Genomic DNA, 25,195 nt, shown 5'->3' on the forward strand with positions numbered 1-25,195 from the left:
GACCCGCTCGTGCTACCAGACTGTTCCTGAATGTTGCTCCCCCATATGAAAAGATGGGCCTGTTCTCTCATAATGTGCGACTAAGCTGTAGGACGTGCTCGTGATTACGCGGTTGCCCCCAAGTTAGCGAAAACGTACGATAAGAGAACCTGATAGCCGCGCAATTGTAATCAACAGCTGCTAACCACGCCTGTACCTATCGCTGCCTGCCAAGTGGTAACATCATCACCATCAGCATCATATTTATGTTCACTGCAGGGGGAAGACCTGTCCCGCTCATCTCCATTTACCGCTGTCTTACACCAGCTGGCTGCATCTTCTGCACTCAAACTTTCATCACAAGTTCCCTTCCGTCTATCAGTGCACGCGCCTGTATTCTCTTTTAGTGCTGATTCTGTGACTCTAATAGTGCACTTTTGCTCACCGTACACATTACATGGCTAGTCCCGCTCCATTTATACTTCATAATATCAAATAGAACAATGGCTACCCTGCTTTCCTTTCTCATCCACGCTGCTGTCTTCCTGTCTCTTAACAGTTTCGCTGTCATACAGGCTGTCCTACGCACTTTGCGCCAAAATTTATTAATATGCAAGTGCCACGTAGATGGACAGAACCAAGGTAATCTTGTTTGCCGTCGCTTTGAGCAAGTCAGACGATTTTTTTTGCATTTGACTTAATTACATGATTAGTTACTATTATTTCTTCAAATATTGGAACATGATACTCTGAACAAAATTGTAACTGATAAAGTGTAGGCTATCCTACGAAGATCCAGGTCCAGCTATCTGTTGCTCCATACGCACTACATATGTATTTTCCATGCCTAATAGAAAGCCCACGCGATACACATGGCATTGAAATGGTATATCTTCATTGAAAGGACGACTTTAGTTGATAAAGCGTTTCCGTCTGGGTAGGTTGTTGGCCTTTTTTCCTGCCGACCAACTCTCGTGACCACCACGCGACAATACCGTTTCCTAACTAGGCCCTCCGATGCAAGCTTTACCTGAGCTTGCATATAAAGGAAGTACATATTCGCCTGCTGTTCCTTGTTGACGGTGATGAAGCCGGAGTATGCAGTGGCGTTCGCTCTCATCTTGAACATTTTCACGAAGCTGGCATCCCTGGCGGATTTAACGGCTTTCCTCTCGATCAAAGGCGTCAGGAACTGGCCGCTGTAATCGGTCTTCTGCGATCTGAGAAAATACAAATAAGCGTGAAGTTATGGCGCACAATAACTAAACAATGTCAAACATTCCCCAAGTAATCTTTAACACTGAAGCCCTCTCCGCGGAGACGCGAGGTGGCGTCGCCGCGTGTGGACGTGTCTCATCGGCTCCGTAAGTTTTTGGGTGTAGCGCCCGTTCTTTTTGCTATATCCTAGTGGCTCTTTCACGCGACATGTGTGAAGATTTCCGCGACGTTTTGAGACTATTTTTGAAGAGGTCTGTGCATTAGAACGCTTGTTATTGTGACTTTTGTGGTTCCTCGCCTACGAGAGCTTGGTGGCTCTCCGACGCCGTAGGCGTTGACACGCCTCGTGCGGGCGTCATGAACTCTGTTGAGGTAGTAGAAGGGGAAGATCTTTCCCCGGAGGAGATGCTCAAGTGGCGACAAACGCACATATACGACGCCGCATATCAAGACTCACTCCGCAAGGACACCATCACTGCCTCGGCCAAGGCTGCTGTATGGAAACAGATGATCTCAGGGAATAACAAAGTGAGGCCTCCCAAGTTACCCAAAGGCTCATACAAGGCCATTTTTCGCATTCGCGGAGGCTTCGACGCCTTCCGCTTCAGCCACTTCCAACTCACCAAGATCCTCTCTACGGCAGCCGGCTTTCCAGCCACTGCGGAGCTGCGCCAAGACATCGTTACCATCAACCCCACCACCAACACAGTTACCCTCAGCACGGAAAGCTGCGATCGCTTGAAGAAATACCTCGCCATCAAGTCGCTCACAGCCGACGGCCAAGAGCACGAAGTCACCTCCTACAGCGTTCCAAACTCCGAGACGTGCAAAGGCATTATCTACATCGACAGAGTGTGCCTGGGAGAAGTTATCTATGAAAAAGAGATTCTACCCATGCTTCGTGAGTGCAACCCACAAATTCACTTTTTAGAAGCCAGACGAATGGGAAAAACTTCCGATGCAGTCCTCGTGACTTTCTTGGGAACGAAAGTTCCTTTTTGGGTCAAATATGAAATGGCGATGCTCCGGTGCAAGCCTTTTCGACAAAAAATTGAGGCCTGCACACGCTGTTGGAAAGTTGGACATCGACCGGACGTGTGCCCTACGCATACTGAGGATACTTGCATAAATGCGGAACTGTGAATCCTCCGACTGATCATGTGTGCATTCCTAAGTGTGTACTATGTAGTGGAAGTCATGAGACTGGATCCATTCAGTGTCCACTACGATATAAGCCCAAAATCTCACTCCTCAAGGCTGACAAGACTCCTCCTCAATCCAAGACCAAGTCTTCTCCTTCGCCCAAGAAGCAGGGACCTCTTCCTAAGAAAAAACAAGACGAAGATTGGCCTTTTCTATCCGCTGCTCCATCTAACAACAAATCAAGCTCTCCTCAGGTAAGCTGGGCATCGGTAGCTTCCCACAGCTTACCTAAACCTAAGCAACCTGATGCCCCAATCTATGCCCTCCTACAGCACTATCAGGACGAAAATCGTCTTCTGCGTAAACAAATTCTCGACCTCCAAACCCCTTCTCCATGTACGACTACTACCACTCGATCTCAACCCTCCACTGATGAGCAACCCACTGTAACTCCTCCCCCTGTCAGTGAGAATGGCGATCAATCTCTAACCATGGACACTTCTCCTCCTCCCACTACCATAACCGCCACAAAGCGCAAATCTATTGATGATGGGAGAGATACTTGGGAGGAACACGATAAGCTAAGTCGTAAACTCACCGCACACATTAGAAACTCTAACAATTGCTTTGAGGCCCTTGAAAAACGCATGGATGCCGTAGAAGCCAAGCTTGAGTCCCTCACTACTAACGTTCATAGCCTCAGTGCCCATATAAATGCTAAATTTAACCAGGATGACGCGCGACTTAGCCAGATTGATGAGCGATTCAATCAAATTATCGAAAGACTCGATCGACTGCATGGCCGCATCCCCTAAGCGCTCCAACCTAGTTGTTTGGCAGTGGAATTGTAGGGGCTTTTCGAAAAAGAAGGCCAGTCTGCAACAATACATAGCCAATCTCACGCAACCACCCGCAGTCATTGCTTTACAAGAAACGAATGGTTACGTTAAATTCCCCGGATACAACACATTCCAATGCAAAAGATGCGAACGTCCCAATACCGCGATCCTAGCACAAAAACATTTGACTGTTATTTGCTCCCATTTTGAGAATATCGACATTGATCACGACTTCGTAGAAATACTTCCTAAAAAGACCAGGTCAGCTCCTATTTACATCCTTAACGTTTACAGCAGTCCCAGCTCTAAACACCACCGTTTTACTACCGTTTTTGCTCGTGCTAAACAGGAAGCTCGAAGAAACCCGCTCCTCATTGTTGGCGATTTTAACTCTCCAAATCAACTATGGGGTCACAGTACTTCTACACCTAAAGGTCGAGCTTTATGGACCCACATTCAGGATCATCAACTCACCCTCCACAATGACTTCGACATACCCACTCGCTTAGGAAATAGTGTCTCCATAGATACATCACCAGATCTTACCCTCACCTCTCGGGTTAACTTCACTAAATGGGAAAACCTTCAAATCAATTTTGGTAGCGATCACTACGTCATACAGATTTCTGTTACCTTCTCTCACAAGCCCTTTCACACTCTGCCTCCCAAACTTACGGATTGGGACAAATTTCGGAAAACTCGCCCAAATAATGCTCCCAATTCCATTCTTGATCTACAGCAATGGATTAGTCAACTCCAAACGGACGTTGACAATCATACTACAACTATGCCACCTGACGCTCCTTTTCAAACAGCTGATGCCAAACTATTACACATGTGGCAAGCGAAGGAATCACTACTAAAGCGGTGGAAAAGACGCCGCCATAACCGCAGGCTTCGCATACGTGTAGCCAGACTTGACGATGACATACAAGCATATGCGACCCAACTAGTTAATCAACAATGGGGCCAAGTATGTGAGAGCATGCATGGTAATCTCAGTACTAAAAAGACTTGGCAACTGCTGAGACATTTGCTTGATCCCTCGACCTCGCGCGCGCAACACAGTCACTACATCACTCAATTATTGCACAAACACAAGGATAATATTCCCCATCTTTTTCAGGAGCTTGCACGATTACACCTCCCTCCTACCACAACTCATGAGAATTCAGATTATACAGGCGATGTTAACGAACTTCTTGACGCCCCAATAACGGAGGCAGAAGTGCGACATGCTTTAGCTTCCCTTAACACTACATTTGCTCCCGGTATAGATAATGTAAATAATAAATTACTCCGAAATCTGGACGACAAATCAATCTCTGCCCTCACAGAATACTATAACCATTGCTTCGATAACAGCTCTCTTCCGAGCTCATGGAAAACTGCTAAAGTAATCTTTATTCCCAAACCCAATAAACCATCTGACATAGCTAATCTTAGACCTATTTCCCTCACGTCATGCTTGGGCAAAACGCTCGAACATGTCATGCTTAATCGCGTCAATAAATACGCAGAAGACAATCAGTTATTCCAGCCGGAGATGATTGGCTTTCGCCAGTCGCTTTCTTGCCAGGACGCCATGCTAAGGCTCAAGCATGACCTTCTCACTCCTACGTTTAGTAAAGACACCCAAGCCATCTTAGGACTCGACCTTCGCGGTGCATTCAACAACATAGATCATGGATCTATCTTACGTGAGTTGAATGTTATTAACTGCGGTAGAAAAATGCATGACTACATCCGCGAATTTCTTACCAATCGCACAGCTATCATAAGTCTCAATGATCAAACTTCGCCCCCAATCACCCTAGGTAGCTTTGGCACTCCTCAGGAATCTGTGCTCTCGCCGTTTCTATTTAACCTAGCTATGAGGTCTATTGCTGGGAAGCTAGCACAAATACCGGATCTCCAATATTCCTTATATGCAGACGACATTACCCTATGGATTAAGGGTGGCTCGGATGGCTACATTCAAGATACCTTACAAGAGGCTGCAGACGCAGTGGCTACGAGAGCCGGGTTCATGAACCTCGAGTGCTCGCCCACCAAATCTGAGCTGTTAATTCTATCCGCAAATAAACGTGTTACGCCGAACATTCAGATTAACATTAACGGGAAGGAAGTTCCCGTAGTAGACAAAATCCGTGTACTTGGCATGCACATTCAATCTAACAGACTCAATACGTATACACTTCAAACGGTTACTGCCAGCGTAGGTCATACCACACGGCTAATAGGAAGGGTGTGCAATAAGCACGGAGGTGTCCGCGAGGCAGAATTGCTAAGACTGGTACAGGCGTTTTCTGTCAGTAAAATCACATTCTCCCTACCCTATCTCCACTTAACTAGGGCCGAGGAAGATAAAGTTAACTCACTGATACGCAGACTCTACAAATTTGCCCTTGGAGTGCCAAGTAGAGCTTCTACTGAGACACTTTTGGCTACAGGTACCTTGAATACTTTTAGTGAGCTCGCAGAAGCCCACCCGACCGCTCAATACCAGCGCTTATCGAACACCCACACTGGTAGGCACATCCTAAACTCCCTAAGTATTGCCCCAGCACCCATGACCAATGAGAAATTCAATATTCCCCACTCGATACATGAGCACTTTCATATCCCTCCTCTACCTAAGAATATGCACCCTGTTCATCACGAACATAGAAGGCAACAACGAGCTAAAGCCCTGCAGAAAAAGTTATTTAACTACAAAGACGTGCTCTATGTCGATGCCGCAGAGTATCCGTGTAGACATAAATTCGCCATATCAGTTGTTGACTCCACTGGCAGTATTGCGACGGGAGCATCCATTATAGCCTCTTCCTCGGAGGAGGCAGAGGAGGCGGCGGTGGCACTCGCCGCGACAATACCCAATTACTCTGTCATAGTAAGTGACTCCAAAACTGCCATACACAACTTTGGAGCGGGTAGGGTTTGCAGGACAGCCCTGGCAATTCTATCTCACAATCCGCCAGCCCAACTTCTGAGTTTAATCTGGACACCTGCTCACGCAGGCCTAATCGGCAATGAAGCGGCCCACCTAAGTGCTCGAGCTTTCACGAACCGAGCACAGGCAGGGGACGGTTCAGACGCCAATAATCTCCCTCCAGCATTCACCTCCAAAGACAGATTACTTACTTACCACGACATTTGCGGGCATTACCGCCTAGGTCGCCTAACCCTCCCTCCTTTAATGATTCGGTCGTCACGCATACACGAGGTACTATGGCGTAAACTACAGACTCGCACTTTTCTGTCTCCTGCCTTACGTCACAAAATTCACCCGGGAATATACCCTAATTCAGCCTGCAAGTTTTGTCCTGCCAGCAGAGCGGACCTTAACCACATTATGTGGCAATGCAAGAACCACTCCCCTCCTCCTAACCTTTGTAGAGCTTTAAGTAGTAGGGAGCTGTGGGAGGCTGCCATGCGCAGCTACAACCCCGAACTTCAGGAAGCTATCCTGAGGTGGGCTGATGTGGTAGAGGAGGCCTACCGCGAGTAGGATAACCTCCCTCGCCTTCTTCCCGCACTTCCTTTCCCTTTAAGATGGGATAAATAAAGTTGTCTCTCTCTCTTTAACACTGAACAACTTGCTAATCATAATAAAACTCGATTTGCATTGGCTAACAACTTCTTATTACGTAAAATCAGAACTAATTTTGGTAAATTAACTTCTGCGTTCACAGCGATGTCCTTCTGGAACTGCATTCCAACGGACATAAAGCTGTCTCCTAGTATAGGCAGCTTTGAAAAGCATTTATTGTCATATTTACTTAATTTGTGAATACTGTGATGTAATTTAACATGTTCTGCTTGCTTCATTATGTGTAAACCATTATATTTGCTTAACATTTCACCATGTCTCAGTCCACTTGCTTCCTTCTGTCAGTACTTGTTAAACCTCTGCGTCTCGGCTACATTTCACTACCCCTCATTTGTTTTGTTTTTAATTCAGTACAATATGCAATTCTGTACAGCGTTATGCCATGTTTTCAATTTGCTTGTTTTCTTGCATTAATACATGTTAACAATTCTACCTCTTCGCTGTATTTGCGTTAGCCTGAATTGTTTTGTTACTTTTTATTTGTTCAAAACGCAATTCTGTATACTATTATATAATGTTTCCGTTCTTTTGCTGTCATGCGTAATTATTTGAAGACAACTTTACAACTTTGCTGCATTTGCTCTAACGTAATTTGTTTTGTTCTTTCTAATTATAACAGGAGGTCCCCTTACATCCTTGAGCTTTGGGACCCCTTCTGTATATCTTGTTACTGTGCTTTTGTTTTCGTGAGTGAACAAATAAAATTCTTGTTCTTAAATTTCTCTCGCAAGTGAGCAATTGCGAATATGTGCTTGATTACTAGCTCAAGGAAGAGCTCGCTAACGCTCTCAGAGTAACATTGTAGCGCATGCAAACGAGGATGCAAGAAGTCACAGGAAACACACAGACACATCTTTAATGTGCCTTTTTGCGTCCTCATCTACACGCTATACAATAATGCACGAAGATGTCATCCCCCCCCTCCCAAAAGAAACGCTTTGGAACACTGGACGCAAACAGAATTTTGATAAACTTTAATTTTTTTTAGAACGCTCCCCTGCTTAAACACGTTCACTTGTGCTTCTTCAAGCGGTAGCGCCACTAGATGGCGTAAGGTGTTCAGCGGGAATCGCGAGAGAGGAGTCAGGCTAGACCACACTCGTCATGCATGACGTCTTTCGGTGGTGGTTATAGGGTATCTCGCCACATTGCTTCAATGTTGTTCGCATTTCCGCCTACAGTAATCCGGAGATTCTTTCTGAGAGAACTTTCTTTTTTCATCCATATTTGAACATATCTCTGTATATCGCCCGCAAAATTCGAGCCAGGTTACTGACCTTGACAATGTAGATCCCACAGGCGGACCTTCTTGCGACGGTGAACAAGGCATTAGGCACAGCAAAAGTACAACAGACATTTTAGCAATCACCTGCATATCTTCAGGCTTTTTCTGGAGATTCCGCAACAGCTACAAAGAAAGAAAACATCAAATTACTAGATAGCTGCACGAAGTAAGGATAATAGTTTTATCGGCGGTATAAACTTTTAAACATTCGCTTACTAACTGAATGAACTAATTAACTGATAGAATGCGTAAGCGTGACTCAGTGAGGACGTAGAAAGCAACAGACATACAGAGACAGCGCTGTCTTTGTGTGTCTGCTTTTTTGTACGTCCTTGTTCAGTCGCGCTTACACATTCCATCATGGATTCAAACCAACTAGCCCCTCACCGTGTGTCAACTAAATCAACCAGCACGGTGTCACGCGCGCACAGGTGAACATGAACACATCATGCTCGATGAGCTTGCAAACTCGCTGTCAACATTTTGGAGTGAGGAATCGCGGCAGCTGCAAGTGAATTGAGCTTCATGCATCTCTCGCTTTAACGCGAACGAAACGTCAAAAGCACCGCGCCTGAGAAGTTACCGGCACTACACGCACTCTGCAAACATCGCAGATCGCTTTGAAGATGAGGCCCATGCCGGCGCGAAGTTGGCCACGTAGCAGATCGCTTTCACTACACACGAGCGCGGCAACGCGTCCCTACGGCGTCCGCCAAAGGCGTCTACCACGGCGTCTACGATTCGCGTGGTCATCGCCGTTGTAGACGCAGCGGTTGTCTTCACTTTGTACGGAGCGGCTGGCGAGAACGACAACGAGGCACCCTAGCAGCCGCCGGAGAAGAACGCCCCTCCTCCCTCGCCTGAACCCCCTGCCTCGCGCGCCACGGGCGAGGGCACGTATCCGGGCCGCGTTGCTCGCTCGCACACGCGAGATAGAACCGCGTTCGCCGGCTCAGCTTCACACGCTTTCACTCATACGGAACCTCACGGCGACGCCGACGGCGCCGGCAGTAATGTGCCTAGTGTGTCCATATAATTGCTATCGGAATAAAATGGAAAACGCTCTACGCACACAGTCATGCCACATAAGGACAGTCATGCTGCACAAAGACAGTCATGCTTTCTTTTCTGAATTATCTTTTCGGAAAGGCCTTGCATAAACATTGACGCATAACTTGAACTGAAAAAGAAGAGGATGTTTCTGTCTCTTAGATTTTTTTCTTCAGTGATAGGAAGTAGCTTTTCCCCTCACGTTGTCTCGCGCTTGTAAACTTATTGAAGGCTCTGTGTTTCAGAATAATTATTATTAGCGAGTGCACCGTTTGCCTCGTATCCATCTTCTCTTTTTTGTTCAGTCTTGTGCGCTGCTCCGCACAGCAATCACTATGAGCACCGTTGAGTGAACGGATGGGATTTTAAGAAGAACGAATGCCGGTGGGCGCGAATATAACCGATAGCAACGAATTGTAGCCCTACTCGAGTACAAATGAAATACGGTGATAGCGAGTTGCAGTGGGGATGAGTACAATGCGAGAGATGCCGGTGTCACACGTCCACTTCCGAAGGCAATCCAACGCGATCAGTATCGCTTTTCTTGATCACGATAATGAGTACCGCTACACGGTCCAAAGAGTCGGATCAAGTTTGGCGAGTTCAAGCGCATCAGGTGTCATTTGTGGATCCAAAACCCTACGAAATCTCTAATATGCTGTAAAAATATTTGATGTAAAGTGGATAATTTTTAAAAAAATATTCTTGAATTGGTCATTGCGGGTAATGCTGTTATCGAGTGCTGACAGTCTACGATTCTCAGAAGTACGAGGTCGGTAGCCTACGATCGCGATCTAGAGGCTCGATCGCGATGGGCGGATGGCACGGATGAAGATTGTCTGAACCTGGATCGAGAAAAGCTGTGAACTAAAGCGACCGTGTAGCAGCACTCGATCCCGATTGTGCTCATTCCGAATCAGGCCCGGTTACGATTGAAAGCGACCGTCTGACACCGATATAAGTGTTGGTGATTGCGAGTGGACGCAGGCTTGAGTATTTGTGGGTGTTTGCTGTAAGCGTTATTCAAAAGACTAGCGCGAAATAGCAGGGCTCGTCTTGTCGTCTTCTCTGTCTTTGTCCCTGCTATTTTGCGCTAGTCTTTTGAATAATGATGACACACCAACTAGCCCAGCTTTCTGCCTTGATCGCTGTAAGCGTGAACGAAAGCAAGTGTGAACGTGGGTTAGTGTTTCCGAGTAAATATGGGTGCGGCTGTATAGCAGAGTGAGTGAACGCCGATGACTGAATGTTAGTAGAGCGTGTGAGTGAGCGTGTAGCTGTAAAAACGATTTGTGAGTTTGTGCGAGCTAGTTGTGTCACTTATTTTGCCAATCTATTCGCCTACACAAGCCACGTCTGTGCCGTCTGTGGTTCGTCCTTTAGCCGCCATTGCTTGTTTTACTTCGAAGCCCACGATAAGGAATTGGTTCGCTAAATCCCGGCTAAGGAATTGCTCACGCTGCCTTTCCCACAGTACAAGACGGGTAAATTGTACAGAGAGAGATTGAGAATAATGGACGACGAGCTTATGGTGGACAATACGTGATTAAGGACCAACGCTTGAGTTTTCTAGTTGTGTAATTCCTACGCAGTAAGATATTACCATTCAATGTAGCCTTCTGAGCATACTTATTTTGTTTAAAAGAGGATGCGCATGATTTATTATACTGGGTGTTTTGCTCTTGGGCAATATTAGTCTCCTATTTAAAAAAATGCCGTACTTTCGCCCGCAAGGCCAAGCATCGATAGCAATAGCAAATTAATGGATATCTATCGGAAGTAAGGATAGTAGTTTTATCGGGCGTGTAAAATTGTACACACAGGCAGACTAATTAAATTAACAAGCATGGTGTGACGCACGGACAAGCCAACATGAACACATCTCTTACCCGCCGTGGTTGCTCAGTGGCTGTGGCGTTGGGCTGCTAAGCACGAGGTCGCGGGAACGAATGCCGGCCACGGCGGCCGAATTTCGATGGGGGCCAAATGCGAAAACACCCGTCTACTTAGGTTGAGGTGCACGTTAAAGAACCCCGGGTGGTCGAAATATCCGGAGTCCTCTCCTACAGCGTGCCTCATAATCATAAGGTAGTTCTGGCACTTAAAACCCCATAATTTAATTTTTTTAATGAACACATCTCAATCGATGACCGCGGAATCTCGCTATCAAAACACTGTACCGAGGAAACGTAGGAGCAGCGGCAAGCGAATTGGCCTGTGCGCTGCATCTAGCATCAACACGAAGTAAGCCACGAAAACACAACTCATGGCGGACTCTGTTCTCATCGCAGGTGGCTTTCAAGATACAGTCGCCGGGGCTGGCGGGCGCGGCCGTTCTCCCTTGGTGCGTGGGTCGGACGTTACGTGACTAACCACATGAATTTTTGTGCAAAGGCCTTTTGATTTGCTATAAAGGACATATTTTATGCTCCACCACGCAATGGGCTTTTGTGTTCCATAGTAGAGAAAATAGACAGACATGGCGGTGTTGTCTTTCATGATGAAGCAGGTATCACTGCCGGTGGCTTTTTGGAACTGTTGCATGTGTATCTTGACGTCTAATTATGCTATGTTGGCCAATGGAACTTACCCGCAGAAGGAGGACATCTGTATTGGTTCTTCGATAGCGCCTGTACTCAGTGACTTATCCTTAGCCAAGTGTGAGAGGAATCTTAACATCCAGTTGCATGGTTTAAACTTTGTTTGTATGCTTAGATACGCTAACGATTTTTTAATTCTTCCTGACGTGCCAGGTAACGGTGATTTTACTGTAGCAGTGAAAAATGTGCTTATTGTTTTTGAAAATGTTTTAAAGGGACCCTGAAACGCTTTTGACGATTTTCTACAAACGTATTGAGTCGTTAGAGTAGGTCCTTCTGATCTTTAATTGACACATCTAAGTGCTCCGCGTAAAGCGTGTAATTTATTATAAGGTTTTAAATATGCACATCGCTGCCGATCGCAGCGCACTGCTCGGCAGAATTTTAAGCCGCCCCTACCCATATGACCGAAATCACCCATACGACGTCAGTGGGGCGAGCTATCCGATTGGCTGACAAGGGCGCGTGATCGATAATTTTTCCAACTTTATGGTAAACAAATGATCTTCGTAATAGTTGGAATGTTAGTTAATTTGTTTTTATGAAAAGAAAGTAACATAAAGAGAATGCACAAGAATAATTTTTCAGTACACTTAAGCACTTCCGGCACACAGCATGTGTCGTCTGCTTGTTTTACAACGTACTCCATTTTGAAGAGAGCTCCGCGGTCAGAGTCGGTCTCAGTCTTTTCGCGAGCACTATGATTCGACTTTGTTGCCTTGTGGACTGCAAACGTAGCAACTGGCAATATGTCAAGCTGCGACATCGTGTCCCTCTGCAAGGCAGCGTACGAGCGAACTGGCTGCTGCGCATCGGACTGCCGCTATCCGATCGGCGCCAGGATTTGCGCGTTTGTGGCCGTCACTTTACACCGGAAGGTTACTAACGCAATAGCGTTTCCCGAGTCCGGTATTAGGGAAAACGCAAGCGCAAGGGGACAGAGTCTGGCCGCTTGACTTTGCCGTAACGGGATGAGCCATGAGATGAGCAGAAGGGCAAATGCGAATGGTCTGCACGGTGCAGCCACCTGGTGGCACAGAGCTCAACCATACACAGTAGCAGCAACGAAGCGTATTCTTCTTTGCTGCTGGTGTGTATTTTTCGCAGGAGTGTAATCATGAACTCGTTGTTTTTATAAATGTTTAAAATGTTTTACACTTGGTTAGAGCAATATTAGCGCTTTGTTTGGCTGGTTAAGCGCTGCACCAGCAAGTGTATGGACCGTGCAGACCGATCAGGCTGCTCACGTACGTCTACGCTAAAGTTCCTTCATCAGCTTGAGTTTATGCCTACAGTCATTTGCCGAAATGACCAGCTTGCCTGTGGTTACCGGAATACAAGACACGTTCGGCGCTACGACAGAATGCTCGCAACGCACGCTGCTTCGATAGCTCTCGCTTGGGGTCGACGGCCAAGCGGCTAGCGGTGCGGTCTCGCGCGGGTGGGGGCGGGCTCCAAAACAAACGGAAGTGGACGATGTGACGTCGCATCGTGACGCTGAGCCAGTGAAGGCGGAGCTTAGCCCCACTCGCTCGGCGAACGAGTTGAGGAGGAAAAGCATGGCTAGAGAGGAGGGTAGCTTCTAATCGCTTGTAGCTCCATTAATACGTAACGCTTCACTTAAATTGTGGTGCGAATGTTCTACTTAAGCTGTACCCTACGCGTCCACAAAATTTGTCCGAACCGTTTCAGAGGCCCTTTAAGTCCACTAACCGTCACGCATGGGCTTTCTGAAGAATATCACATTCGGTTTTTAGACCTGCGCGTTCAGTTTTTGAGACAACACGTGTGCTGGATGTTTGAACCAAGGGCGAACAAGCCATGACTTCCATTCGGGTCTGCACAATCTAAACTCGTGAAGAGAATTGCTGTATTCTCTTGCCTTACAAATGCCTTGAAGAAGTCCTGTGTCCACAAGGCGCAAGAAAAGTTTCAGTCGCAGGTATACCGCTCCAGTGCAGCTTAATATGCCTTATGTTTGCAGGTTGATGTCCCGGAAGGCATACTTAAGAAAGTAAAAAGAGCTGGTCGCACACGGACACAGTTTACAGAAGGGCCAAGCCTGGATAACACTAAAGCAGGTATTCCATATTTTCATGGAATTTGACGCTACCTTAAGATGGTAGGCGCGCAAACGTTGATGTTCTTTTTTTCGGTGCCTAGAAAACTGCTGTCACTGAGTACGCAAACTTGCGCTCTTTTCCAAGAGAAGGCTCAGTGCAAAACTAATCACAGACAGTGTTACGCACAATGTGCCCAGTGTGTCGTATATCAGATACCTATCTCACGTGGTAAAGTCTACATCGGGCTAACTAGCAATGCATTACCGATCGGCTTAGGGAACACCACAACAATGTCAGCACCACAATTCAAGGTCATCTAGGCGTGCACTATTGCCGCTCTGGGCGTAATCCTGTCTTCGACAAATGCAAGATTATATCTAGAAACAAATCAAGCCTTGGTAGACAAATTATCGATGCTGCCGCAATTTAACGCGCGGAAACAAACTGCATCAGTTGTCCGTCGTTAGCCTTGTGTAAAAAGAGCTCACCTCCTTAGATTCAAGTGCCACGGTGCGATAACATTCCGAGCAGGCTGTGCGCGCATGTGCGATCTCCTCGTTTCTTTTTCCAAGTGCTTACTAGAAAACTAGCTGCGCACCGGCAAAATTATGAGCACTTTATGATGGGATGCTTAGGCCCGGCGATCATAAAGTGGTGGTTCTATAACAAAGGTTTATCCCGCCCCCCTCCCCCCCCCGGGCAACATTAATTTTTTTGTGTTGAAAGTAAGCGCTGCGTTTGTGTACTTTGGCGCCTCCTTTGTCTCCATCGGTTCCTTCGCTGTGTCCTCCTATTAATTTAAGTAGGCTAGCTGCTTACGATACAATTCTATGCAGCTGAGCAACGTTGTGCTTGTCCGCGGACTGAAACAACACTGTCATCCATGCTGCGAATAAATCTTTGCCATGCATGCGAAGTGGTCATCACGCCGTGTCATCAGCCAAAGGCGTGACAAGTGCTTACCTCTAATTTCTTTCCAAATATGCGCATTCACGCCTCCGTGGTTGGTAACTCCCTACACGTCGAGGCCAATTTTTAGGCTCCACAGAAGCTTAGATCGTTCCAAGGCTACCACATCATGGTGAAAATTTTGTGCCGCGCAGTAGCTGATGATGACGCCCCTTTAATATGCACGCACCCACAATGGGTGATGGGTCAGAAATCGGGTAGTTGTATGCTCAGTTAACAAATTTAAAAATAAAGAACAGGAATAGATATAACTTGGAATGAAAAAGTATGTGTAATTTAGCTATGAGACCAAATGAATGGACGCTCTAAGGTAAAAGAAATAATAACCTTGTTTGCGCAATATATGCTGAGAAGACTCTAGTGTAATAATAATTATACTAAGGAAAGTAGGGATTAGCATGGCATACGCTTTGTTGCATCCTACGTTATGGCGTTGTTCCTGTGTGGCTGCATCCTACGCATGGCGTACGTTTAATTAATTACTGTATAATTCTACTATGCATGAAAATAAAAACATAAAGAAAAAAAGAAGAGAGAACTGCAATCCCTCACAGTGGGTATCCGCCATCATAAAAGTAGGACGAAATGAAATGAAATGCAACAATGCGTTCGTTTTTGGTAACACGAAGGAGCGCGCTTCGTTTAGAATTGCGCAAATAAATCTAAATAGAACCAGTAACAAAATTTAAAACTTAACCGGACCTGATCGGTAGGCCATTCCGGGAAGTAGACATCGAACAGCAACAGACATATTAATCAGGGGCCGGCTTCCTAAGTTGATCCCCTACGCACACTTAAGAATTCTGCCTGTATACAGCTGCAAATATGTCTACTGACAACGCGTCAACATTAATGACGCCTAGAAAACAAAACCAATTAGCATACAGGCGCTGAGTTCAAGACTTTTGCGCAAATAAACATTTGGGCACGAGTACATGCACTGAGGAAGACAGCATGGGATTAAAGCTGCAGTTCTGATTTTAACTTTTTTATTGCTATTTATAACATTTATTCGCTCGTACAAAAGCAGCGTTCAGAGTCGTTGTCTGTTACGACGTTGGTTCCGGGAATAAAGTGAATGTAATAGCATTTTCTGTCTGCATTACTATATCTTCGTTATTGTTCGCGTTCATCGCATATACACAGTGCTCTAACAAAAATTAACTCATTTCACGTACACGTAAACGTTGTGTGGCGGCTGAATCATTCCTACCCCATTACATATATACTGGTTCATAATCACTGAGCCAATTGTCGTGGCAGTAATTACCTCAACACAAGGTTACACTCTTGAGCCTCCGTTGAACGTCCTAGCGTGTCTCACAAGGCCCTTACAAGGAATGCCTCATTTCTATTCGATTTATTGGCAATAATCGATCAGGCCACTCATGTTTAAAGGCATTCCCTCATTCCTACTTTCAAATCTGGCGGCGATGTTAAGAGCGCTAATTCACAGCCAGTACTTTTCGTCTGGAGTTTACAATCTCGACGCCGGTCACAAAGCGTTCGATCATATTGTACGCGGCTTCAGAGGAGTCGAACAGCACATGGTGTCCCGAGCGAGCCATGACCACGTATGTCAGGTTCTTGGCCGTCTTGACGTAGCCCAGAAGCGTCGACCCGGATCCGGACGCATGCCAGGGTCTCCTCGCTGCCTTTCTCAGTGCCGCTGTTCCCGTCCAGTTGAGCGACAGCAAGTATTTTTCTTGCTTCACCATGGGGAACACTGTGTCTAGTTGCCCCGAGACGACCAGCATCTTTGTAGCGTCGAGCAGGTACTCGACTTTTTCTCGGAGATCGACGATGTAGTCGCCGGCAAGGTAGAGCATGACCAGCAGCCGGGTACTCTCCACTGTAGCCTGGGAACACAGGTGCAGAGATTTCTTGAACAGCGGCTTCTGCATGTAGCGGTAGTAGTGGACGAACTCCTGGGGCCTCTCGTCACTAAACAGGCTCGCGTGGTCACTGTAACCGGTGAGGTTAGTGAAGAGACTGGCTGAATGGTGCAGCCGGAAGATGGTGTGACTAAGGAGGTTCAGTGCCACAGTGAGGTTGGTGGTCCACAGTTGGCGGATACGGTGCATCGCCTGTGCGAACATGTCGCGCCCGTAGGTGTCGAGCATGCCGAAGTGGTACAGCGTGTCGGCAGAGTCCATGAGGTCTAGGACGCAGCCGAAGACTGGAGACCCAGTAATCACGCCGGACACCTTGAGCGCTAGACCGGGATCCGGATTCGTCATGAGGCTGTGAGCCAGGGTTATGGCTGCACGAGCTGAAGAGAGAATGAAAATTAGCGAGCACTGTGTTCGGGTTCAACATGGACAAGGATGACGGGTGAAACGTGACCGGTGTATTTACGTCTCTGTGTACATGTTATCCCTGCGCTTTCATGAAGTCCACCACTCGATCGCGTGGCATGCCCTCCACATTGGCCGCTTATGCCGCCGCTAACTGGCGGCTGGGAAAAGCTCAATAGCTACTAGAGGAATCTGCCTGACTGCGACAACGCTACAAATAGCTGAGGGACATTGTGCACGGACTAAAGGAAACTCCTAGCGGCACCTGCATTTCCCACTAGCGTTGATCAAGTGTCTCACAGCCGCCTAATTGCAGTACGATGTAGTGGACGTTGGAGATGACAAACCACGCGCTTTATGTTCCATTTCTTTAGGGAGATCTCTGTAACTATGCTCCGAGAACGGTTCACCTACAGGAATGTTTCCCAAAAATACGTTCAAGATAACGCAGGCCTCACCGGGGTGTTTGTCAAAAGACTAACCAGAGCGCTTTCTTTCTCCCTCCCTCTCTACTTTCAAGTGAAGTTTAGCATGTCTATTTGCGAAAAGAGTGCACTATTCTTGCGGGAGACAAAGGCTTCAGGCAAAACGCTTCACAAGGTCTTGGCTCCCTGACCAAAGATCCAGCTTGCAGCACTGGACAATACACTGGGAAAAATAAACAAAGTAAATAAAGCAAATAAATGCACAAAAGTTTTTTAATTATATTCACATTTCATAGAAGTACGTACCATAGGTTCACCTTCAACTGTTACTACTTGCGCAAGTCTACGCACATTCAAGACCCCTTTTTAGACTACTTACACTTCCGCGAAAGTTCTAGTAAATTTCACTAGTGCATGAAGATGGGCATCGAAATCTACCGAATAATAAAATGCATTGTGGAAGCTACCCCACATAATTAAATTTATTGCAGAGCCCATCTCTGTATCCGTGCGTATGGTCTTCCGGAAAGAGTTACACAGCCCGCGGCTTGAGCAACCGCGGCTTGAGCAACAGTCCTTTGGTTTGGTGTGCAAAGTGCTTATTTAGTAGCAGGGGTTGGAATTATTACACTGACTAGAGCACGAAGTAACTGTTTGTTAAAGGTTATTTTCTTTGTTTTGGGGGGAACAAAACGTGACGTGATTTTCTGTGCGAGACAAACACAAGGAGCGCTGATATGTAGGTTTCGCTGCAAAAGTACTGTAATTTGCGTTGATGAGTTCATTATATCTCCTAATTCAATCAGAAGAAACTCCAACATCCCCCAAGTATCCTGAGGACGAAGTGATTAACAATGACACGTGTATGCTCTGGCTCAAGGTCACTACTGCCATGTCGATTACTTTGCAGGAGAGGGCGCTTGTTAGGAGGTTATAACGGGGGAGCATTCACCTCTTCTTTGCTGAGACGCTCGACGGGCATGTACATGTGACATGAACTCCAATTGTTGCTGTCAGCAAAACCAGCGTTAGCTCAAACTGTACGGCGGAAATGACCTTTTTATGAATTGTGAGCAATGAATGTGAAGGAAGGAAACAATGAATCTCTGAATCAACCTCAACAATGAATATGAATTCATGGTGAATGAATTTCGATCAGTTGTGAATCATGTGCCAGCGTGCAAGCATAAACGCCCTATTTCATTGCCATGACAATTGCACGGACGCTACTTCCCATCTTGCGGAGCCGGGACCACCGCCGCCGTCATGCTAACGACGGCGCGTCCCCAGTCCACACGTGAAGAAGTCACGAGAAACGCGAGAGAGGCGCAGTGTGTTTGGCCGCCAGACGTGACGAAGTGCGCACGCACCTCCACAGCCCACTCAATCGGCTCTGACGCAGAGCCAGATCTGTGTTTGGCCTTCCGCGCTGCCGGCCCGAATGTTTTGGGCACAAAAGCTACAGCTGTGCGCATACCCCCTCCCCTATGGCTGCCATGGATGGCTAGTGCTTGTGTTCCAGCGCAGTCACGACCCCACCGTGGTTCCCACAGTCGTCTCAACGGATCGGACAGTAAGCTTCAACCTAGCAATGCCGATGGTTTACTTTGCCTCCCATCTCGTGCACCAATGAGGTGCGGCGTCTGTAACGCCTATGGCAGCACTCCTCATCATGCTAGTGTTGCGAGAGACCAAGTACAGCTGCCAGGGCTCCGTTTCTGCTACTCTGCAGCAGCTGCCTTTCTTTCTATTTCGCGCCAAGACACTGCACCCCCGTATTGCTTCAACATGGACATAAGAGGTCAAGGGCAGTGGTAAACCTTGCTATAGATTTCCACTCCTCGTTCTTCGGGTGAAATCTGAATACTTCCACATAGGTTTTTTTTTCACATTAGTTGGCGTTACTTTTATTTTCATCGCGAATGCTCTCGACCGGACGAAGTTTCCTCCGACTCTTCCCTTCGCCTACACGGTGTTCATCTAGCCCTTCCCTAAACGTTAAGTTTTATGTCCTCAAGCCGTAAAAGTCTCGCCGTGTCTTTCGGTGAACGCTCCGAACTCACTTCCGTAACTCTCGCCGGTGACGTAGAGTTCGCGGTTCCTGTTCTCCGGGAACAGCAGCAGGAACTGCCTGAGGAACTCTCGCAGGCCCGCCACGCAGTCGTCGATGCTGCGCGCGTAGCCCATTGGGGACTTGCTGAAGCTGAAGCCCGACCCTATCGGCTGGTCTAGGAAGATGACGTTGAACATCCTCTGGACGGTGTGCGGTCTCCGGTAGAGGATCCCCTCCGAGTTGACACCCAGAGGACCGACCTCCAGGAACTGGCCGAATGTGCCCGACTTGCCGGGACCTCCTTGGAGGTATATCATGAGCGGCGCTCGCTCGGGATTGATCTGATGAGGACGAAAGTCGAAGATACAAATTGCACAAATTATACGACATCGAAGTGCAAAGACTGTCGGCAACCCGTCTGGCAGGGGAAATGCATGTTGTGCAAAGACACGAAGTAAGGCGCATACCAAAAGAGTACAGAAATCTAATGGACGTTTCGGCACGCTCAAAACACCACAGGGATTCGGGAGATCCAAAGCCCAGACCATGGTACGCACGTTGGCCGGACATGACGGGACACTTTCCACGATGTATGCTTCTTGCTTGCGTCATATGGGAGGTGTGATCATATTTTGAAATATATTTTTGATATTTGAGTATGTGTTTCAATTTATCGTGCAAGTAATGCCCGCCTCTCTGAATAAGCCAACTGAAGAACTAGGATTAAGTTATCTAAAACAGGAGATATTTAAAAATCCTGTAAAAATTTGTAAATGATCTCCTGGTATACTGAAGCGTACTGAACACTCTATGTTTTATTCGCTGGTCTTTATTGTGAACAATATTTTGGATTGGGAACCCAAGCGTTCCTTAGAGTTCGCTACTCATTTGGCCAGTCTCTCACTTCGCCTATTTGGGCAAGATTAGTTTGCGTGGTTGAAGTCAGGCAAGTACTGCATGCACTAAGACAAAATGAACAATCGGTCGCGCTGACTTGGAGGTTGCGGTGCTTTGCTGCGAAGCACGAGACTGCTGGTGCGATTCCCAGCCTTGGCAGACGCACTTTCATGGAGAAGGAATGCCAAAATGCTCGCACCCTTATATTTATGCGCACATTAGAGAACCCCAGGTGCTCCAAATTGGCCAGAGCCCTCCCCTAACACATCCCTCATAAACCGCTGTACAATTTATTGGCGTATACGGATGTGTACAATTTGACTTTGAGAGAAAAAAAGAAAGAAAGGACTGTGCTATTGTAACAACACTGAGCTGAAACTGGGAGAATCCGTGCCATCGGTTCCTAGTTTTGGTCTATTATCTCTTTGTGTTCACTTCCTCAAGACAAGTCTCCCCGTCTTCTAGTACAACTGCTCAATACTTTTCTTTAGTAAAATTATTCAGCACAATTTTTGTTATTATGTCAGGTAACACTAGAACGAAGGATCGTTCTTGTTTTTGTTTCATCTTGTAGTTTCCCTGGTGTTGTTTTGTTGTTTCTTGCATACTTGCCCCTTTTTCTGCTGTTTTAGGGTGTTTCAAATTTTTTGGCAGCGAGGACGGCAGGGTAGCATACCGCTCTGTCTGTATTCCCTTGTACATAGCTGTGGTTCAAATAATTTGCAAAATACTTTTATTCATAGAGGGAAGATTGGGTTCTACCTCAATTACGACGTAGCGATTGCGTAATTGCGTAAGTTGCTCGTACATGCCATCTAAGCAAATCAGAGTGAGTGTTTCAGTGTTAATTAAAATCCCGTTAATTTAATTAGGCAAACATTTTGAAAGCCATGTGCGCTCAAATTCACAGTCGCAGCGCTGTGCAAAAGCATTTACAGATTTATTGCACTCACATTTCCGCACTCTTATAGCAAGCAGTTCGCCAGGATATTGTAGTTAAGCACAGAAACATCTGGCGAGACATTCAGATTCGAAAGCCCGATCAGAGCGCAATGCCTGAAACGATCTAACCAACCACTGTAGCTAGGCATTTTGTAGAAGACCTATACATTGTAACATTTGACGCGAGAAATGTCAACGTTTCACTATGCATGTTACCTCACACTAATACAAAGCACCTCCTGCTAATAATCGGTCAACTCTGGTAATTTATTTCTCAGTGGTCAAGGTAGTAGCAAGATGGCAAATAATTTAGCCCTTGGTAATAGTTGCCCTTTAAAATTCACCAATTGTTGAATCGCTTTTCCGGTATTTGAGCTCACCGATACCTTATCTCGTAAGTGAATATCTTATCTGGTTTCAGTGCCACATAGGTCATGTCTGATTAAGCGTGACACCCGTTATCACATTTGTATCATCCCACGAGTTGCGGCCACGCTAATAAATTTTTGTGTGTGACGAATCTTGCAGCCACATGCAGAAACACACTCTATACACCCTATTTATTTTTGTAGCTGAAATACTCCTTTTCCGGGGCTTTAAATGAGGTATGGTCAAGTATACATAGAAACAAGTCAACTACAAAAAAGAACGCTAATTACTACAATGCAAAATAACTATGAATAACAAATACAACCACTTAGCAAATACAACGCGTATAGGGGTAAAATAAATTAATGTGGACATGAGTAATATTTAGCGCAGTAAAATAAAGACGTAAGTGCGCTTGATATGTATATACATATATAAACATGTCTGCAGCGCGTTGCAACATGAAAAGAGCGATCAAGGCATAAGACTGTAATGTCCGTAAGAACCGATTTGTGTTGCTCAGGTTCGGTGTTTACGGCATCTACGGGTAACCTGTTCCAATATTTTGTCGCCTGGACGAAAAATGAAGTCACATGAGCAGAACTGTCGGCAGGTGAAGGATTTTTGGTGACTGATGTGAAGCGATAGTAGATAAGTGGGTGTGATGACGGCGTGCTTTGCCGATGAGTGAAAAAAAGAGTTATTGAAATGCAGAAAGCCTCGAAATTTTGCGGCGGCATCTGATACTGAAAGCTTTCCCGGTACGTATTCGAGTGCTGTGACATTAGTTAGATGAAAGTATGCTGTGAATAATTGAACCTCGCAGAATTATGTTGGACCGATTGCCACATTTTTCACAGGTTAATCTGATCGGGGTCTCAAGCCGCACTGGCGTACTCGACCTTCGATTGTACCAGTATTTGGTAAGCAAGACTATCTACAGAACACGGGGCGTTATGCAAATCACGGCGTAAATAAGCGAGGGTGCGGTTAGCATCGTTTGTGATGTTAATTGTGTGAGACGACCATGTATAAGTAAGGTCACGAGATAGGCAGACGCCGAGTTATTTATATGACTGTAAGGAAAATATTTGGGAGCCGTAAATTGCGTAACATGTTGCGGAATATGCTAGGCCCGACGGTGGAAGGAATTGAGCGTTTTTTTTTGTGTGTGTGTTGAAGGACCTCAACCACATATCTCGCCATATTTCGACGAGATGCAGATGATTTTGCAGTTTGGCAGAGTCGAGGCTGGAATTGATGCTGCAGTAAATACAGAATGCAGAATGTACCGACTACATTAGCGGGCTCTCGATATTGCCTAGTTAGCTCAAAATTAGCTGGAATTTAGATAGACAACAGCTATAAATAAGGGACAACGTGATAGGCGCGCCATTGTATTCGACGACTAATGGCCGCATTCGTGCGTTCGCTGCCGCCGAGCTATCATCATCATCATCGTCATCATCATCATCATCATCCTTATGATCCCTGCCGGACAAAGGCGTCTGTCAGGAACCTGCAGTTACCCTTGTCTTGCACGCGCTCACTGCCTGTTATGCCTGAAAACTTTATAGTTTCCTCACACCACCCAGTTCTCTGCCATCCTGAACGGCACCTCTTCATTTTTCTTTTTTTTTTTTGCATCCATCTTATAACTCTAATAGGCCACTTGTTATGCGCCCTACGTATTAAATTGCCAGGCGAACTTCGATTTTTCCTCTTAATGTCAAACACAACATTGGCCATGGCCGTTTGCTCTCCAACACACAGCGCTTTCTTCTTTCTGTAAATGGCACAATTTCGACCAGTAAAGCGTCTCCTTCCAATTAGTTTGTTTGCCTGCATTCTTGTCGCCCAGCACTCGTGGCTACTACGTGACCATACCGCGTACGGTTCCTGACTGGGCCGACCGAAGCATTCCTTACCTGAGCTTCCATATAAATGAAGTACATATTCGCCTGCTGTTCCTTGTTGACGGTGATGAAGCCGGAGTATGCCGTGGCGTTCGCCCTCATCCTGAAGATCTTCGCGAAGCTGGCTTCTCTGGCGGATTTCACGGATTTCTTCTCCATCAAGGGCGTCAGAAACTGTCCGCTGTCATCGCTTTTCTGAGATCTAGTGGATCGCCTTTTGAGGCAAGAGAAGGAAGCGTGAGAACATCATGCATAGTGACTTACAAATTTCGATCGTGATTGAACGAATATAACGCTGTTAAATTATGAGGTTTTACGTGCCATAATCATGACCTGATAATGAGGCACGTCGTCGTAGGAGGACTCCAGATCAATTTTGACCACCTGGGGTTCTTTAAAGTGCACCTAAAACTAAGTACACGAGTGTTAATTCTTGCATTTCTCCCCCATCGATATGCGACCCCCGTGGACGGGATTCGATCCCGAAACCTCGTCCTTAGCAGCGCAAAACCAAAGCCACTAAGCAACCACGGCGGGTAAACTCAACGACGACCTAGCTTATACTAACTACATAAATAGCTCTCAAGCAGTATTTTGAAGGGAAAGAAGTGAGTTTGAAAAAATTATGCACATCCAACGCACATTTTCGAATCTATGTGAAGCGCAGCCTTCGTGAAGCGAATAAGGAAATGCTACGAATCTGCCCATTTCATATCTGTGTCTTCGGCGTAGGAAAGAAAGAAATCTGGCGTCCCGTATGTGCTCTCACGCATCCCCGCTGTACGCAACGCGGCAACTCATATATTGGCTCGTATTTCTTAATTTTTTCTTACATATTTTAAATGTACCGCCAGATTCTTGGCACATCCCCTGTTGAGGGTACCATTGTATGAAAATTATCATCACAATCAGCACGCAGTGATCCTCTCAATGTGCTACCTGGCGTTGGCACGGTAGAAGCATACGTGCGATTCCGGCCTAATGTTAATGACATGATGTAGCACAAGAACGCAACCACCAAGAGAGAGAAATCACTTTACAGGTGATTGAAAGGAATTCAGCCGCATTATATATGCTCTTTCCACTGCACAGAAGCATTAGCCACAGACTACGTGCTACAGTGGGTTGTTATCAGAGCCAGCAAAACCATTTTGCAAGATTAAAAAAAAAGTTGCGCTCCCCGTAATTGATGATTTATCATTAGTTATTAGTTCATTATTTGGCTGGCTTCGACAAACACTCAGTGTAGTATGTCGATTGTGGCTGATCCGTCTGCGCATTAGAAAGAGCATATACAGTGCAGTTCAATGTCTTTTAATAAAGTTGTTAGCAGTCCTCATGACATGTTGTTTGTCTCGTTGTGGGTGTGCCCTTGCACTTCATTATGTAATTAGGTAAGCACTAACTAGTTCAGAGACATGTGTTTCTGTGGCTTAACAGTTAAGGCATCGGGCTGCTGTGCTGGGGTGGGGGCGAGGTTTTATCCTAGCATCAGACACGTGTGGAACACTACAGCAGCATCGGGACAGCAGCCCCG

The 25,195-nt window shown here is 46.3% G+C and overlaps 1 protein-coding gene and 1 long non-coding RNA gene across 2 annotated transcripts; one reads left to right on the forward strand and one right to left on the reverse strand.

Moving 5' to 3' along the window:
* The first annotated feature begins 11,419 nt into the window (after positions 1-11,419).
* LOC142557043 (uncharacterized) lies at positions 11,420-23,675 on the forward strand. Its single transcript, XR_012822706.1, has 4 exons — positions 11,420-11,471; positions 13,712-13,808; positions 22,603-22,665; positions 23,604-23,675. It is a non-coding gene; the product is annotated as an uncharacterized LOC142557043 (long non-coding RNA).
* LOC142557895 (putative serine carboxypeptidase CPVL) lies at positions 15,781-19,851 on the reverse strand. Its single transcript, XM_075670100.1, has 2 exons — positions 19,545-19,851; positions 15,781-17,031 (listed from the first exon to the last, which is right to left on the reverse strand). Exons 1-2 carry the CDS (start codon positions 19,849-19,851, stop codon positions 16,205-16,207), a joined length of 1,134 nt encoding a protein of 377 aa, XP_075526215.1. The 3' UTR covers positions 15,781-16,204.
* Positions 23,676-25,195: the final 1,520 nt, after the last annotated feature.

This window comes from Dermacentor variabilis, chromosome 9, assembly GCF_050947875.1.
Source record: "Dermacentor variabilis isolate Ectoservices chromosome 9, ASM5094787v1, whole genome shotgun sequence".
In the NCBI taxonomy this organism is placed as follows: Eukaryota; Metazoa; Arthropoda; class Arachnida; order Ixodida; family Ixodidae; genus Dermacentor; species Dermacentor variabilis.